At 34.1% G+C, this 18,278-nt stretch overlaps 1 protein-coding gene across 1 annotated transcript; it reads left to right on the top strand.

Moving 5' to 3' along the window:
- Positions 1 to 829: 829 nt before the first annotated feature.
- LOC137836890 (ABC transporter B family member 19) lies at positions 830 to 11,899 on the top strand. The gene is made up of 10 exons (XM_068645667.1): positions 830 to 1,467; positions 1,597 to 1,651; positions 2,124 to 2,299; positions 2,884 to 3,084; positions 3,730 to 3,989; positions 4,083 to 4,399; positions 4,570 to 4,793; positions 4,916 to 5,735; positions 6,107 to 6,348; positions 10,465 to 11,899. Exons 1-10 carry the CDS (start codon positions 1,222 to 1,224, stop codon positions 11,671 to 11,673), a joined length of 3,750 nt encoding a protein of 1,249 aa, XP_068501768.1. The 5' UTR covers positions 830 to 1,221; the 3' UTR covers positions 11,674 to 11,899.
- The last annotated feature ends 6,379 nt before the right edge of the window (positions 11,900 to 18,278 follow it).

Here is an 18,278-nt window from a genome sequence, read left to right as displayed (position 1 = left end):
TGAAATGGACCAACCCACGATAATTTTTATTCAATATAATTTAAATCTTGATTGCGCACTATACTTAATATTATTATATCAAGTCTTTGTTATTTTGTGTGAGTGATATAATTTATCTTTTTAATATTTATTTTAATTTAGTAATACAAACCTGTTCTTATTTAACTTTATTGAGATAATATTAACAGAACAATTATATATTTAAAACATTATTTGTTTTGAAACTCAAAATTACGTCACAATTTTATCTTAAAAAATATATTACTATTTTTTTTTGAATAAAATTATTTCACACATAGGAAGGATGAAAATAATTTTTATTCGACTCCTATAAAATTTTAAGAATAAAGTAACAATGAAATATTCTCCTGCTTCTTTTGGAGTGAAAGAATAAATAATCATCAATTTGAATTTTTAAAAAAACTTAACATAAAATGAGATTAAAAAAGTACTTAAAAAATATAAATTGACTGATGTTTTTGTCTTAATGGAAAGTTATTTTGTTTTTTCTAATATCTTCTAAAATTAATTATTTTGTTCTGACATGAATTTGACATAGTAAGTGTTAATAGAATTGGAAATATAAAGATGAAAAGCTGTTATATTTATTCTACTATAGAGTTTATGTTGGAGAAGCTAATTTATTCCATCCACGTTGGAAGTTTCAAAAGAAGAGTTATTAGTATGAATTAAGGTGTATTAAAGTGTTTTGATTTTTCAGCAATAAAAAGAAAAGTAGTTCTTGTAAGTAAAAACCAGACACTGCACAGAACCCCATAACACTGTTCACTCGATTCCTTTATCTTTGTGGCTTTATCAACCAAACAGTGAATTTACAACCACAGTTAAACCAAACCACTAACTCTATAAAACCACACTTCACACATCTCTCTCTTCCCAAACTCTTGTTCTCTTCAACTTCCTTTGACCACTGTCCAACAACACACACACACTCTTCTCTCTCTCTCTCTCTCAACTTCTCTGCTATCTCTACCAAACCAAAAACGATATTGACACTGCAAAAAAAGAGTATATTGAAAAAGGGGTTGTTGTTTCAGATCTCCTTCATTCAATGTCCAGAAAAAAGTCATATGGCACACACCACTAGGGCTAGATCTCCTTGTTCATGGCATTGAGCCACGAGTCAGTCTAAAAATCCTATTTTGTTTCCACCCTTTTGTTCTCCCCGCCCCAGAAGCTGTGTTTCTGTGATTTGCTCTCATGGCTGATGCTGCTGAGCCTAAAGCATTGCCTGAGGCAGAGAAGAAGAAGGAGCAGACTTTGCCCTTTTACAAGCTCTTCTCATTTGCTGACAAGTGTGATTGGATGCTCATGATCTCTGGCAGCTTAGGAGCCATTGTTCATGGCTCATCAATGCCGGTTTTCTTCCTGCTCTTTGGTGAAATGGTTAATGGCTTTGGCAAGAACCAAATGGACTTGAAGAAAATGACAGAAGAAGTATCGAAGGTTAATCAGTTAAATTGTTGATTCATGTCAAAATTCTCAATAACACCAATGTTTCTTACTAGCAAGCAACACCATCTCAGATCCAAGATCTAATTTTTTTTTACCTTTTTGTTATGATCATGATTGCAGTATGCTCTCTATTTCGTGTACCTTGGGCTTGTCGTTTGCTTATCATCCTATGCAGGTATGCTAATCTTCTTTCTTTCTTTCTTTCTTTCCCTCTAAGAACTTTTAACCTTTTCTCTGTCTTCTCTTTCTCTCTCTGTTTTGTTGGTCCTAACCTGTGAACAAGATCGATCACACTTATTGGACCATTACTTCTAAGGTTTCGTGTGTGACTGTTGTTGTTTCAGCCACTTCACATCGATCCCACGTGCCGTGTCAACAAAACACACTCGTCCTTTTCTCCTTCACTTGTCAATCTCACCGCTTTCAGATTTTCCTGCCTAACACTACCCATCACTCCATTCTCATCTTTATCATGTAGCATTTTTACCCTTAATCATTGCTACACATTTCTATTACCTCAATCAATAATTCAACCTCTTCCATTGTACCATGCATCAAACTTGTAACACCAGAAAAAAAGTAAAAAGAATAATAATGTAGTACTGTTTCTTAATTTTGGGTGATGTCTTTTTTTTCTTTCCGACCAGAAATTGCATGCTGGATGTACACCGGGGAGAGGCAAGTGAGCACACTGAGAAAGAAGTACCTGGAAGCAGTGCTTAAACAGGACGTTGGTTTCTTTGACACGGATGCAAGAACAGGGGATATTGTTTTCAGTGTCTCCACAGACACACTACTGGTTCAAGATGCTATAAGCGAGAAGGTGCTTTGAAAATTTGCCATCTTTGTGTGTTTTTTTCCTTCATGGTATGAAAAAAAAAGCAGAAGTAGAAACCATGGCCTTACGGGGTAGTTGATTCATATCCATTGATAAGTGGGGTCGACACATGATCATGGAACAGAGTGGCGCACGTTAACGAAACACGTTTTAACGTGCGCCGGGATTAATTCCCATAGCTGATGGTATTAAAGAAAGAAAATAGAAAAAAACCGTGGCCTTCTAGGGTAGTTGATTGATATCCATTTAAGTGGGGTCCATGCACGATCATGGAACAAAGTGGTGCACGTTAGCAACACATTATTAAACTTGCACCGGGTTTGGTCACATAGCTGATGTTGCATTTCCTTCATGGTACGAAAAAAGAACATATAGAAACCATGGCCTTCAGGGGCTGTTGATTGACATCCACCGAAGTGGGGCCATACATGATGATAGAACAAGGTGGCGCACGTTAGCAAAACAGGGTTTAACGTGCGCTTGGGTTTAGTCACATGGTTGATGTCGCTGCTTTTTCATGAGTTTTGTAGTTTTATGTTTGTTAGTTTAACGTTTTGTGATTTGTTTAGGTGGGGAACTTCATACACTATCTATCAACGTTTCTGGCTGGTCTGGTGGTTGGTTTTGTGTCAGCATGGAGGCTCGCACTTCTGAGTGTTGCAGTGATTCCTGGGATTGCTTTTGCTGGTGGATTGTATGCTTACACACTCACTGGCCTCACATCAAAGAGTCGTGAATCTTATGCAAATGCAGGAATAATAGCTGAGCAGGTGAGGTTAATTCTTGGTTGAAGAACTTGAACATGTCATGTATGTGCATGGATGTTGCACACGTTCTTTTTATGGAAGAAACAAAAGATCAAGTGTTCATCAAAGGAAAAAAAAACTTGGGTTTGGCTGAGTTGGTTCTGTTTTCTTTTTGTTCTATTCTTTTTTGTACCTTTTGTTTTTGATTTTTCCTGTATGTTTTTATGGGGTTATTCAAAAGCTTTTTGAATTTTGATCCTACTACTTTTTTGAGTACATGGAGCGCATGCTCTTCTTTCATATGAATTTGCGCCTTATTTCAAGTTCAGTGGCTGTTTTTGTGTGTGAAAATGATGTCTTGTCGTGTGGAGCACTCATGAAAGTTCCTAGCCAGCTTTTCTCTTTGGTGAGTAAAATAATCAAAAAGCATGGTGATGATGATTGTGGTCTTGTGTCGCTCTAATGCCAACTATGGTCCTTGCTCACAAATAAGTACATGAAACGAAATTATGTTTTGCCTAAACTTGCTTCTTCTTTTTTGATTGTTTAGATCTGTCCTTCACATTGATTTCCATAATCATTGGCTCAAAAATGGGCTCCATGGAAAAAAAGAAGAGTGACAGATCAATGTAGGGACTAATTGGTCTTCATTATGTGCAATTTGTACAGGCCATTGCTCAAGCTAGAACTGTTTACTCTTATGTTGGGGAGAGCAAGGCACTGAATTCTTATTCTGATGCAATACAAAACACTCTAAAACTTGGATACAAGGCAGGAATGGCCAAAGGGTTAGGCCTAGGATGCACATATGGAATAGCATGCATGTCTTGGGCACTGGTTTTCTGGTATGCTGGAGTTTTCATCAGGAATGGACAAACAGATGGAGGCAAGGCATTCACGGCTATTTTCTCAGCCATTGTTGGTGGCATGTGAGGGCCTAATCTGAGTAACTTTTGATGATTCTGTGTTAACTTGTAATGACACCATTCATGTGATCATGACATGTTGGTTTACTTCAACAGGAGTTTGGGACAGTCCTTTTCCAACTTAGGTGCTTTCAGCAAAGGCAAAGCAGCGGGATACAAATTGATGGAGATCATCAATCAGAAACCCACCATAGTGGAAGATTCATCAGAAGGGAAGTGCCTAGCTGATGTTAATGGCAACATTGAATTTAAAGATGTTACTTTCAGCTACCCTTCGAGACCGGATGTGTTTATCTTTCGCAGTTTCTCAATCTTTTTCCCTGCTGGAAAAACTGTTGCGGTTGTTGGTGGCAGTGGATCTGGAAAGAGCACAGTTGTTTCCTTGATAGAAAGGTTCTATGATCCAAATGAAGGTAACCAAACACGTTTAACTCTCTTGGAAGTAGAAAATATTTTGTACTACCATGACATTTCTATGTTAGAAAGGTTCTGGGAGCAAATGAAATATCCTAGTGTATGGAAATTTTTAACTTTCGATTCTTGGATTAACAGCTATGTTGATATCTTTGAAATGGCCAAGCAGGTCAGGTTCTGCTGGATAATGTGGACATCAAGAGTCTACAACTAAAATGGTTACGTGATCAAATTGGGTTGGTGAATCAAGAACCTGCACTCTTTGCTACTACCATTCTTGAGAATATACTCTATGGAAAAGCTGATGCAACTATGGCTGAAGTGGAAGCTGCTACTTCTGCTGCAAATGCTCATAGTTTTATCACCTTGCTTCCTAATGGTTACAACACTCAGGTTTGTAATGCTAATAATTTTCAAGCATAAATAAGTTGTACTAGTTTTTTTTGGGTACGTAAAGTTGATCATTAGTTCTAGTCAAGGGTGTGTTAATCAAAATGTCTTCTGTTTTTCACCAGGTAGGAGAGCGAGGAGTTCAATTATCTGGGGGCCAAAAGCAGAGAATTGCAATTGCCAGAGCCATGTTGAAGAACCCAAAGATCCTTCTACTAGATGAAGCAACTAGTGCTCTTGATGCAGGGTCTGAAAGCATAGTTCAAGAGGCACTAGACAGGCTCATGGTTGGAAGAACAACTGTGGTTGTGGCACATCGTCTATCAACCATAAGGAATGTTGATACCATTGCAGTTATACAACAAGGACAAGTAGTTGAGACAGGCACACATGAAGAACTCATTGCCAAGACAGGCACATATGCTTCACTCATTCGGTTCCAAGAAATGGTTGGAAATAGAGACTTCTCCAACCCATCAACCCGCAGGACTCGGTCATCGCGATTGAGCCATTCATTGTCAACAAAGTCCTTAAGTCTCAGGTCTGGAAGCCTGAGGAACTTGAGCTACCAGTATAGCACTGGTGCCGATGGCCGTATTGAGATGATATCAAATGCTGAAACAGACAAGAAAAATCCTGCCCCAGATGGATATTTCTTCAGGTTGCTCAAGCTGAATGCTCCTGAGTGGCCTTATTCAATCATGGGAGCTGTTGGTTCTGTTCTTTCTGGATTCATTGGCCCTACTTTTGCTATTGTTATGAGCAACATGATTGAGGTCTTTTACTTCAGAAATTATGCTTCCATGGAGAGGAAGACTAAGGAGTATGTCTTCATTTACATTGGTGCCGGTCTCTATGCAGTTGGTGCATACTTGATACAACATTACTTCTTTAGTATCATGGGAGAAAACCTCACCACAAGGGTCAGAAGAATGATGCTTGCCGGTATGGTTTATTTTATGTCTTGGTGTGTGTTTGAGTGAGATTAAACTGCATTCTATTTCAACACTTTTGAAAGATTAAACTTAAATAACTCTTTCTTGGCAAATCAGAATTAGAGTTTCATCTTATAATCTATGTTGTCAAAACTGAAGTTTCATTCTGTTAATGTATGCTGATCTTCAATACAAACTTCTATTATAACAATTACTAAGATGAAACTCTAATTCTAATTGGACGAGGTTAGCACTAAAACCATGCAAGTAACTTTTGTCCTTATTAAAAAATCTAGTAAAAAAACAAGGGGTTATTTGAATTTTTTCAAAAATTGGTCAAAGCAAACAAGCACTTAAATTTTGGTGTTTGTACTTGGTTAGCTATTTTGAGGAATGAAGTTGGATGGTTCGATGAGGAGGAGCACAACTCAAGCCTTGTTGCAGCTCGCCTTGCCACTGATGCAGCTGATGTCAAGTCTGCAATTGCTGAGAGGATATCAGTGATTCTGCAGAACATGACATCTCTCCTTACTTCTTTTATAGTTGCTTTCATAGTGGAATGGAGGGTTTCCTTGCTCATCTTGGCAACCTTCCCTCTACTTGTGCTAGCCAACTTTGCTCAGGTAAACAAAATCTCACACCCTCTTCTCTCTCTCTCTCTACCAAACATATCATCATGTCACATAATTGAAAAAATAATCATTATCACGATAACATGACATGCTGCCAAGACTGTATATAATAAAAAATCAGATCAAATTTTGGTGCAAAATTTTTATACTATTCTTCATCCAAGAGCATAGGAAATTGTTAAGCTTAGTGAACTTACAAATTTGTCTTCTTGTTATTTGCATATGTTTGACCTTAGACAACATATAGTGGTGGGGCCAGGGGTTACTCTAGATTTTTACCCAAAATTCCTTACCTTACACTTACTCTTTTACACTGAGAATCTAGCTTCACAAACAAGCTGGCATTAAACGACAAAAGCTAAAACAACAAAGAGCCACACAAAGTGGAACTGTGCACGTGCTTCCTTCCAAGTCCAGTGCATTAACTTCTGGGAAATAATAACTCACATATTGCTCTATAAAATCTCATTAATAATGGCCATTAAAAGCTCACTTTTTTAACAAAGTGAAATTGTACTTCAAATTGACAACTAATGGAGGGAAAAAGGTACACAAGGACAGAACTTTAATCCAGAATTTTAAAACTTAGTAGGGTTATTTTTCCATAGTTTTTAAAATAAACTGATTAACAGAGTGAAATTCAACTTCAAATTGAAGAACACCAACAAAAATACTGAATAAATAAATTGCATCTATGTTTTTTTCCTGCATAGCACACATAAACTAGTCTTATGAAATGACCATGCCAACCCTTTGAAATGGAAACAACATAGTGAAGTACTCCATGAAGAGATAGGGCCCAAGTTCCCAAATTCAACCATGACAGAGATTATAATGCATGTGGATGATAGAGAGCTTAATGGTGCAACAACAGCACTGCATTTTTCTGAGTTGGGGGGGTGGGGTCCTCTACGTATTCAAGTTAGATTCTTGAATGGTACGTGTACAGAAGGTTGTATCAGCTTTTGGTGTGAGGTAGTAGTGACTAGTGAGTCTTACATTTTTGACCATATGGTATGATATGGGAAAGTCAGATTCTGAAGACTCCAGCTAGCTACTAGCCCCATGTCTTCTGGCAAGGCCACACCCCATTTTTGTGCTTGGGATATGGGGTTTGATAATTGAGATTCTGCAAATTTCAATAGTCTCTCTTCTTCTTCTTGGTGCCACTTCTGAATATTAATAAATAATTCACAACAAACAATCACTGTTCTTCTGGCTAACTAATGCACACTGCACCACTCTGCACCACTCTGCCTTCACCTTAGTGTTTGGCTTATTCATTACACAGAAAAGGGTCCCTTGTCAGTTCCCTATGACATGAAGCTAGGTGATTTTCCTGACCCTTTTGTTTTCTCTCCTCACTCTGACATCCTCTCATGGCCCTAACCTCTGCTAGAGTTTCAAGCAACGGTTCTCAAAGACACATTTGTATATGACACTCTTTCAATTTATTGTAGAGTTTGGAGTTTGGCCAGGGATAGATAATTTGCATACTGCATTTTTTTTCACCATATTTATTCTCTTTCATGTTCTAGAAACTAGTTACCGGTTTACAATAGATGCATCAGTAAGAGAGATAAAGATGGTAAAAAGTTACATGACATCTGTGATGAAATTCAAAATATTAATGATAATTTCTAATATCTTAAAATCCTAAACGTGGAATGAAATCAACTTCACATCTAAGATTGCATTAGACGACAAAAGCTAAAACAACAAAGACTCTCACAAAGTTGAACAGTGCACGTGCTTCCTTCAAAGTCCAGTGCATTAACTTCTGTGAAATAACACAGATTGGTGTATTAAAATGCTAGTTAATAATGGGCATGGAGAAAATAATATTATTTTTATGGATGCAGATTCCATACCTGATCATCAACTTCGATGTCTCACACTGAGACGGGTCTTGCACTTGTTCAACCACCATTATTAAATTCAAATTTCTATACTTTATTATTATACTAATATTACAATATTTGATTATATCTGGCAGCTGTCTGTGAAATATTAGTTTAATTTATAAAGAAATATTTCATCATATGACAGAAACACAAGCTCTTCATTGGTAGAAAATCCCTGCAGTGGTAGACCATTTTTTTAACAATATTTTTGGGGTACTGCAAGAGGAAACTTCATTGCACTCATTTTATTATTCATATATTTCCTACAAACCCCAAACCTTTTAGTTTGTCTAGGAATCTGAACTTTTATTTTTAGCTCCTCCACCCGTGATCGGTTTCAGTCTTTTTCAGGTCCTAGACATGTGACCTTCACACATAGTCTTTTATATATATAGTATTTTGTTCAAGTACACCCACTTATATTTTATTAGTATTTTAATACCAAGTTCAAATTTTGATTTCACAAAGCATGTCGAATGTCTAAAGATTTAATTTTTCACTTATTTTGGGAGAAGGGTGTGTTCTAAAGTTATGATTTTTATAATCTTAAACTATTCATAGTGTATGTTCTTCAGTATATCTTTCTCTTCACACGTGCATACACTTATATTCTTACTGGGGATGAATGGGTGAAAAATACTTGTATGTTAGTTTTTAAGCCATTGGATATTTTTGACCATGCACGTGAGACCATTTGGGTCTTGCTGCATTTTCATGGTTTAGCTGTATATGGATAACATCTCAGTTGTTTAATTAGGGCATGCATGTGAATGATTCTGGAGATAGTCTCACATGGACTTTCTTTATTCTATCTTGCTTTTCGGGTGCACATTTCTCTATCATGCTCCAATCTAATTGTTTGGTAAGGTAGATTTGGAAGAAAATGAAAAAATAGTATAAATATATATTTTAATGCTTGAAATGTTTTATTATTTAGTTTTTCTTATTTTATTTTCAAAGTGAGCTTCTAAAAGTAATTTTTTTAAAGAAAAACAAATTAAACTAGAGCACAGTCAAACCAGCATGAGTTGTAAGTGTTTTATTGTGCATACACTATGCAAAAGCGTAAAAGTAGTTATGATTTTTTTTTTTCTTTCTCTTGTGTTGATGATTCCCACGCAAAAGCATGCTATGTTGAAAAGTAAACTTGGACAATTTTTTTTTACCAAGTGTGTTTTTACTTTTCATTAGGGTTAACTTTTTACTGATAAGAAAAATGGGTTAACTTTTTTATTCAAAGCTAAGCATTTCTACATAAATTTTCAGTTAAATCTGCCACACATAAAGGTACAAGAGTGACACATTAATTAGTATTTGAAAAAAAAGTAGCATCACATTTTGAGGCATCATTTTCAAACTAATAGTAACAATCACTTCTGATTTAATACTGTTAAGGGTAGTGTTCTACGTTCTGCGCATGCTATAGGCACAGGGCAAGAAAATAGACTGATTGATCAGGGACATGTACCTTATTAACAATCAATGTCTTTCAACGTAGTTGGTGTCCATGTAATGGATGCTAGATGAACATGGACATTCTCTCTCCTCTCTGGGTCCCACCCCTTTGTCCCTTTTGGTTCTTTTCAGTGGATTTTGGTGAATTCTTTCACCCCAGATGAAATTTTTTTCCATAAATGAATAGTCCAGTTACTGAAATTACCAAAATCCCTTTGACCAATCTTGGCACAACCATGTCTTCAAGTATTAATGTTTTACCGTTATACTTACAGTTATTATTTGATACACTCACCCTGATTCCTTGCATGGATTTAGTAGGCCAAAAACCAGTGACATAGGTTGAAGGTGTGTGAAAATTCCCCACAAGTTGCCCTCACTACTATACATGAACAAAGAAAGTTTAACAAAGAAAAGTAGATACAACCTTTTTAGATTTCAATAATTATTATAGTGCCCCTCTTTTTCAGTATATCTCAACTTTTTCAATTAAATTCAATGATTTCAGAAAAAAAAAACTGTCCTTTGTGTTTCTAAAGTTCTATATGCTTAATTTTTCTTTACATTATAATTTGTGTAAACTGATGTATACTTATATAGCCTATTTTGTCTAATTTTTAGACATTATTAATAATGTGGTAGAACCATTTACCTTGGAAACTAGAAAATCCTAGGAATATAACTAGGTTTATGCTGGTGTTTGATTCAGTGGTTGGTAGCTAACAATGGATGTTTCTGAATTTTGCAGCAATTATCTCTAAAAGGGTTTGCTGGAGACACTGCAAAGGCTCATGCAAAGACAAGTATGATAGCAGGGGAGGGAGTGAGCAACATCAGAACAGTTGCAGCATTCAATGCTCAAACCAAGATGTTATCTGTGTTCTGCAATGAGCTTCGAGTGCCTCAGCGCCAGAGTCTGCGGCGGAGCCTCACATCCGGCTTCTTGTTCGGTCTCTCTCAGCTTGCCCTCTACGCCTCAGAGGCTCTCATTCTATGGTACGGTGCACATTTGGTGAGCAGAGGTGCTTCAACCTTCTCAAAGGTCATCAAGGTGTTTGTGGTGCTCGTGATCACGGCAAATTCGGTGGCGGAAACCGTCAGCCTGGCGCCGGAGATAATCCGCGGCGGGGAGGCCGTTGGGTCGGTGTTCTCAATCCTTGACCGGTCGACAAGGATTGACCCGGATGATCCCGATGCTGACCCGGTGGAGACTCTGCGCGGGGAGATCGAGCTGAGGCATGTCGATTTTGCATACCCTTCAAGGCCTGATGTGATGGTGTTCAAGGATTTGAGCCTGAGGATCCGTGCAGGGCAGAGCCAGGCTCTTGTGGGGGCAAGTGGATCAGGGAAGAGCTCTGTGATTGCTCTGATAGAGAGATTCTACGACCCTATTGCAGGGAAAGTGATGGTGGATGGGAAGGACATAAGGAAGTTGAACCTGAAGTCTCTGAGGCTGAAGATAGGGTTGGTGCAGCAAGAGCCAGCACTTTTTGCAGCAAGCATTTTCGAGAACATTGCATATGGAAAAGATGGTGCGAGCGAGGGTGAGGTGATAGAGGCTGCACGTGCAGCCAATGTGCATGGATTTGTGAGTGGCTTGCCAGAGGGTTACAAGACCCCGGTTGGTGAGAGAGGAGTGCAGCTTTCTGGAGGGCAGAAGCAGAGGATTGCCATTGCTAGGGCAGTGCTCAAGGACCCTGCAATTCTCCTTCTGGACGAGGCCACAAGTGCCCTAGACGCTGAGTCGGAGTGTGTGCTACAAGAAGCCTTGGAGAGGCTAATGAGGGGTCGCACCACAGTGCTTGTGGCTCATCGTTTGTCCACCATTAGAGGGGTGGATTGCATCGGAGTGGTTCAAGATGGGCGCATTGTGGAGCAGGGTAGCCATGCAGAACTTGTGAGCAGGCCAGAGGGGGCATATTCTAGACTCTTGCAGCTGCAACATCATCACATATGATGAATGAGAGAGAGACAGAGAGAAACAGAGAGAGAAACAGAGAGAGAGATTATTGTTTTTTATTTGATAAATATGACCTTGTGGGGTGATAATTATGTTATCTCATGTGTTTTTAGGTGTAGATATGTGGGATATGATGATGAGGTTTGTACCTTGAGGACAAAGTGATCTATTATGGCTTATCAATTATTATATTAATCACATGCCAATGTGCATATGCATGTAATCTAACACTTTTTCTTTTTCTTTTCTTCTACCACTTCAAACCAAAGTAAAATTAACCAATTCTCAGATCAATCCAAAGTAACCTAAAAAAGTAATGTAAGACTATTCCAAAGATTAGAGAAAAAAACAAAATATAAATATATAAAATTTAAACTAAAATGTTATAATTTATTATCTACATTCAAAGTAAAAATAGTTAATATATTGGAGATTTAAAATTTATTTTAATTTTAATTGTTATGTGTAAATTTTGTATTGTAATTTGATGTTAAAAACAGGAAATACATTTTTAAAATGGTATTTTCCCAGTCTCACAATCACGACTTAATTCCTTTTTCACACAAAGAACAATAATAAATATATAATTTTTTAAATAATCTTATTAAAATGTCGTTGCTTTTCAATATACACATCATTTCTTCAAATAGATAAAAGCAGATGATAAATATGAGAATAAATTAGAAAAAAATAGGATTTCATTAAAATATAAAATATTAGTCAGTATCAATTTCTTTAAAATAAAAAACTGCAGTCATATCAGAAATAAAAATCATGAATACAAGTCTTTTAAAGTAAAATATTATAATATTTAACAAAATAACCAAATAATTAGTCAATCTAACACTTAAATTATGGTCTAATTATAAGAAATACTTTTTATACATCCAAAATGTGGTGTTTATGGTTCTATTTTTAATTAAAAATACATATGAATGAAAAAAAATTATATACGGTATGATTTCGTTAGTTTTAACATAAAAAAAATACAGATTAAACTAAACTATTTTTTTTTGCATTTTATTTTAGATTGGTTTCGATTTTTAATTTGTAATTCTTATTTCTTTTCTTGTGTATAACAAACTTTTATGATTTCACATTTAAAAAATATTTTTTTATAGTGCATATTTAAAATTTAAGTTCTTTTAATTTTTTTTGAACAAAAATCCTCTCGCTTGAGCGATAATTAACCCGATAACACTCCAAAATTCACCCCATTTTTATTTGAGTGAGATTTTCTCTCATTTGGACGAAAATGGGTCTCGTCTGAGTGAGATTCCCCGTTTAAGCAAAAACTGATCCCATACCTATTTTTCATCAAAAATTACATTCAAACTTATATCTTCACAAACGTACAACATTAGAATGGCAATACTCTTTACTCATAATGGTAGTTATACTTTGTCAACATATATATTCTTTATTTCCAACCTAGGGTTCTATTGAAAAAAAATAAAACTAACTTACATTACCTGAGAAGAAGTAGATGTGCTCACAAAGAGTTCTAATCTTACAAAGTCCAAGGATAGTTTAACCTGCAGCACAAAGTTTAGATTAAAAAATTTAACTATATCACTAGGACTCTGAACCAATAGGGACTAATTGTGAAACTAAAAACATCACATGCAAAACATCTACAAAATACAAACCTAAAATGTTTAAAACTCACTCTAAGAAAAAATGAGCACAAATGAACTTAGTTTGTCTAAAACTCTAATCGGGCAGTCTTGCAATATTTGTTGTCAGAAATTTAATGGCGGACTCCGATTGTCAGTGTGATGACAAATGGGTAAGTTAGAAAGAAGGGAGAGGAAAGAAAAAGGAAAAAATTAGAGAGATGGTAGTTCTTTTAAAATGAAACATGATGAATAACTCATTTTTTTTATTTATATATATTTTTTAATTTAATAATAAAATATTCAGGTGTCATTTTAAATATACTACTTCTATTCTAAAGCTATTTTATAGGTCCTTACAATACTTATTATTTATAATTATTTTACTCCAATAATTCGTGTAAATGGTAGGTTTAGTCTTCTTTAACCAAATGATCTAGGATTAAAATGTTAACTATCTTTGATTTGTTACCTCCATTTTTCAAAGATACTATTTAAAGATATTTTTTTAGGGTTAAATATGTTTTTTGTCCATGTACTATAACGCTAAATTAATTTTTGTTCATACTCCAAACTTTAGATCTCCTTGATACTTGTAGTAAGGAAATTATTGGATTGAGTCTTTAGTAGTGTTTTTTTTACATAACAAACAAATTTCTAACATGAGTTGTATTATAATATTATGACATCAACGTCAGCAATGAGTCAACATGAAATATTTTAACATCTTAGTCCACACTAGAATTTTGTTTGCCACTTAAAAAAAATATGACAATGACTTATTCCAATAGTTTCCATACTACAAGTATCTAGGAGGTCTAAAGTTTGGACTAAGGACAAAAACCAATTTCGCGTGAAAGAAAAGGGACAAAAAAACATATTTAACCCTTTTTTTATTGACAAAAAATAAATAGAATAATTTGAAGTATTTAAAGGGTGCTTCAACCCATATACAAAAGGAGTTTACAATTAATGTAGCCAAATGGGCTATCACAACATACAAGACCAACCAACAATACAAAAAACTCAAACACCAACAAAAAGTTATTACAAGACTCTTGCATGCAAAAGCCTTCACGGTTGTGTAAAGTCACTACACCTAAAATGAGTCCCTGCACCAAAACATTCCCCTCCCCACCCATATATCCCATTTCCAATACCTCATCATGTGAAATTTTGTCATAAGCAGTGTTGTGGTAGCCATTTGAGAGAGGAAGATATGTCCCCATACTGGTTAGTCCTGTAGGTGTTGGGTTATGTTTGTAACCTCCAACTTTGTTTAGTCAACCTACAATCACATAAACAACTTCCAACTGGACTACACCACAAAGAACTCAATTAACTTATTAGACACAATAAAGGTAGAGATATATGTACAACCTGCATTTACCTCCTATTGGAACATTTGTACATAAATGAATTCAAACATGTAATTGGATTAAAGCACCAATTAGAGTATGAAAACAATGCATATTTTTCTTTACCAGATATCTAAGACCTAATTTTGAGTTAATCAAGAGTAAAATTTCTACTGGATCAGGTTTAACATTCTTAAAAATAATGTGATTCCCTTGTTTCCAAATTTATGCAATAATGACAATCCATGTGCACCTCCATGCTCTATTTCTAGCCTTATTCAACTTCAAACTCTTAAATTGGCAAAAGTGATGCTTTGGTTCAGAATGCAAAGCAATGACTTACCTGATCCAATTGTAACAACAATTTCATATAGCCAAGGTAGTTTCACACTTTAGGAATAAGTGGTTGACATATTCCTCTATTTGCCACAAAAGACACATAAACCGTTCTCCAACTTTACACTTCTTCTACTAAGATTCTCCCTAATTGGTACTCTATTGTGTATAACTCTTCAGGTATGCACTATGATGATGAGAGTGCTTTTAGCCTTAAAAAACTTCTCATACAAACACTTGACTTCTCCTACCACTACAAGAAAATCATTAAATAGTAACCAAAATTAGAGACAAAAAATAATTAGTCACTATATTGACTAAATTATATACTAATTTAGTGACTAAAAAATTATTTATATCTAAAGTGGTTTCTATTATCAATAAAATTTTATAAAATGATTTTTAAATTAGTATCTAAATTAGCTACCAAAGTTTTAGCTATTAGATTCTAAATTAGTTTATAAAAGACTAATAGAGACTCATTTAGAATGCAAAACAGTAAATATCTAAAACTTTGGTAACTAATAATCACATATCAATTTAATCATTTTATAAGTTTTTATTCATAATAAAAACTACTTTATATACCAATAATTTTTTTTAATTTATAAAATATCTCTAATTTAGTCAAATAGTAATAAATTATTTTAGTCTTTAAAGCTAATTTCTATTTAATAATTTTCTTATAATGTACTACATAATTTTTAAAATATCTTATAGATGGACTCAACCATGTATATGCTTATGTTTCATGGTGTTTCCATACCTATCTATCTTCCCATTGTATATTGTTCTCAAATTGTATCCCCAATCCTCCATCACCCTATTGATTTTATCATACTACTGGTCCTGATTTCTCTTCCACCCTATATTTGAAATCTAAAATTTCATTCCATAAACCTTCCTTATCCAACCAAAACCTACTCTCCAAATCCACATTTCTAACAATACTGTCTTAAATCTATTTATATCCTTAAGTCCTAATCCGCAACTTCCTTTGACTATTTAAAGACATTAGCCATTAATTAAAGATTAATTATGAGTTCAACCTTTGAACAATTACTACTCTTCTTTTATTTAACATCTTGTTCATTACACTAGTGCACAGACAAAAAAAAAGTAGGCCACTGTCGGTTGCTGTGACATGAAGCTAGGTAATTTTCCTAACCCTTCTGTTTTCACTCCTCACTCTGACATTCTCTCATGGCCCTAACCTCTGCTAGAGTTTAGAGCAACGGTTCTCTAGAAAACATTGTATATCACACTCTTTTGAATTTATTGGCCAGTGAAAGATAATGCATGCTGCATTTTTTCAATCTCTAAGAAGCATATAAAACATTGCTGCCATGTCTGCACTCACAGTGTTGTGTCCCAATGCAGTAACATTGTATTAACTGTTGTATGTAACTATTAAAAAAGTGAACAAAGTCTATAAAGTAAGATTAGCATTCATTTATATATTGTCCATACGTTGAGAGTAACAGTTTGTGTCAGATAATATATTTAGGTGGTCCGATGACAAGCCGATAATGGATGACCTGATAGGCTCAAACCTACTCTGATACCATATTAAGAAGTTGACTTTAAGTTTAATTCAACTTCATCAGATAAGATTTGTACCAATTTATATATTATGAAAAATTTTAATTTTTAGGAGATGTGATATCTTTAACAATAATATAAAAAACTAGTATGGTTGAAAGATGTTGTAAAATATTTAATACATCATTGAGCTATGTCATTTATGGCAAGCAAAAGTGTTTTTTACCTAGTTGAATATGGAGGTGAAGAAGAGAAGAAGGGAAGTGATAGAAGATGTTAAAATGTGTTTGGTTAAAATTGTTATCCAATGGTTAAGATGCATTGATAATGACAATTGCAGAGGTGTGGATCCAACAGCCATATCTTTGGTGCTAAGCCTCATAAATATTTGCATGCTAATGGACAAATGGCTTTCATGTTCAGAATCTAGAGGAGCTGCTGACATGGGAATTCAGAACTGCACACTGTTGACTAATGTGTGAATTATTATTATTATCTACATCAATGTGTCCAAAACAACAAAAAGAAAATAACCATCTATTTAATTTTCAATTTTTTTCATCACATGAACCTTATTTTAAAAGCTTAAAAGCAAAACATATTCACTGTATAATCATTCAACCTTTTTGTTTCTAAATTTAAGAGAAAATTGTTTCGATCTTCTATTCAAAATTATATTTTTTTAATTTTTAAAATAATATTTAATTTTGTTAATATAGTGATTAATTATTTTTTATTTTTTAATTTAATTTAATTTTGTTAATATAGTGATTAATTATTTTTTATTTTTTAATTTAATTTAATTTTTTAGTCTCAAGTCAAAAGTTCATGATATCTATATACTTAAGAAAACAAGCCTAATATCAAAACCATATTTTTCATCAAATTGCATGATTAAAAACTTGATGAAAAAAATGGAAGAATTTAAAGGAGAAGAGAAGGAGGAAGAAAAGTAAGAGAGATGGAAGGGGAAAAACAGTGAATATTTCCATTATGGGCAAACAATAATTATTTGACAGAACATTTCGTTGATATGATAAGAATATTTGCATTCATAAAGGTGACATATAATAAGATAATGAGAAACTAATGTTGGATCAATCAAAGCTTTGTTTAATTTCGATTTGTTCTAAGTTGTCTTGTTGCTGGAAAGAACAAATTGATGGCACTGTGTCTGTCTCTACGTTTATATGTCTGTTTCACCTTTCACCTTTAAACTTTCATTCATCTCTATCTCTCACCAAAGGTCACTCCTTCTTTCTTCTTCCCATGTGTGTTCCATGTTTGCACCTTTATCCTTCCTTTTCAATATTGTTATGTAACAAGAAAATTATTAAATAAAAATTAATTTTAAAATTAATTTTTTTAATTATTATATGACTAAATTAGATATTATTTTTAAAATTAGAAAAAATTATTAATTTTTAAATTAATTTTTATAATTAATAAATAATTTTTAAATTGGTATCTAATTAACTATCAAGGTTTTTGCTACCAAGTTTAGAATCTAAATAATTGGTAGATAAAATTTTAGTAGATGATGAGATATCAATTTAGAAACTATTTATCTTTAATAAAAATTAATTTAGAAATCAATAATTTTTTTAGTCTTTAAAACAATATCTAATTTAGTCACTATAGCAACTAATTATTTTGTTTCTAAAATTGGTTAATTTTTTTTAATGTTAATAAAAATAATATATACTGATTAAATTAGATATTAATTTAAAGATAAAAAATTACTGATATT

This window comes from Phaseolus vulgaris, chromosome 4 (genome assembly GCF_000499845.2).
Source record: "Phaseolus vulgaris cultivar G19833 chromosome 4, P. vulgaris v2.0, whole genome shotgun sequence".
Lineage (NCBI taxonomy): Eukaryota > Viridiplantae > Streptophyta > Magnoliopsida > Fabales > Fabaceae > Phaseolus > Phaseolus vulgaris.
Note: the sequence above shows the minus strand (reverse complement) of the source record. Positions and strands in the feature narration are given on the sequence as shown.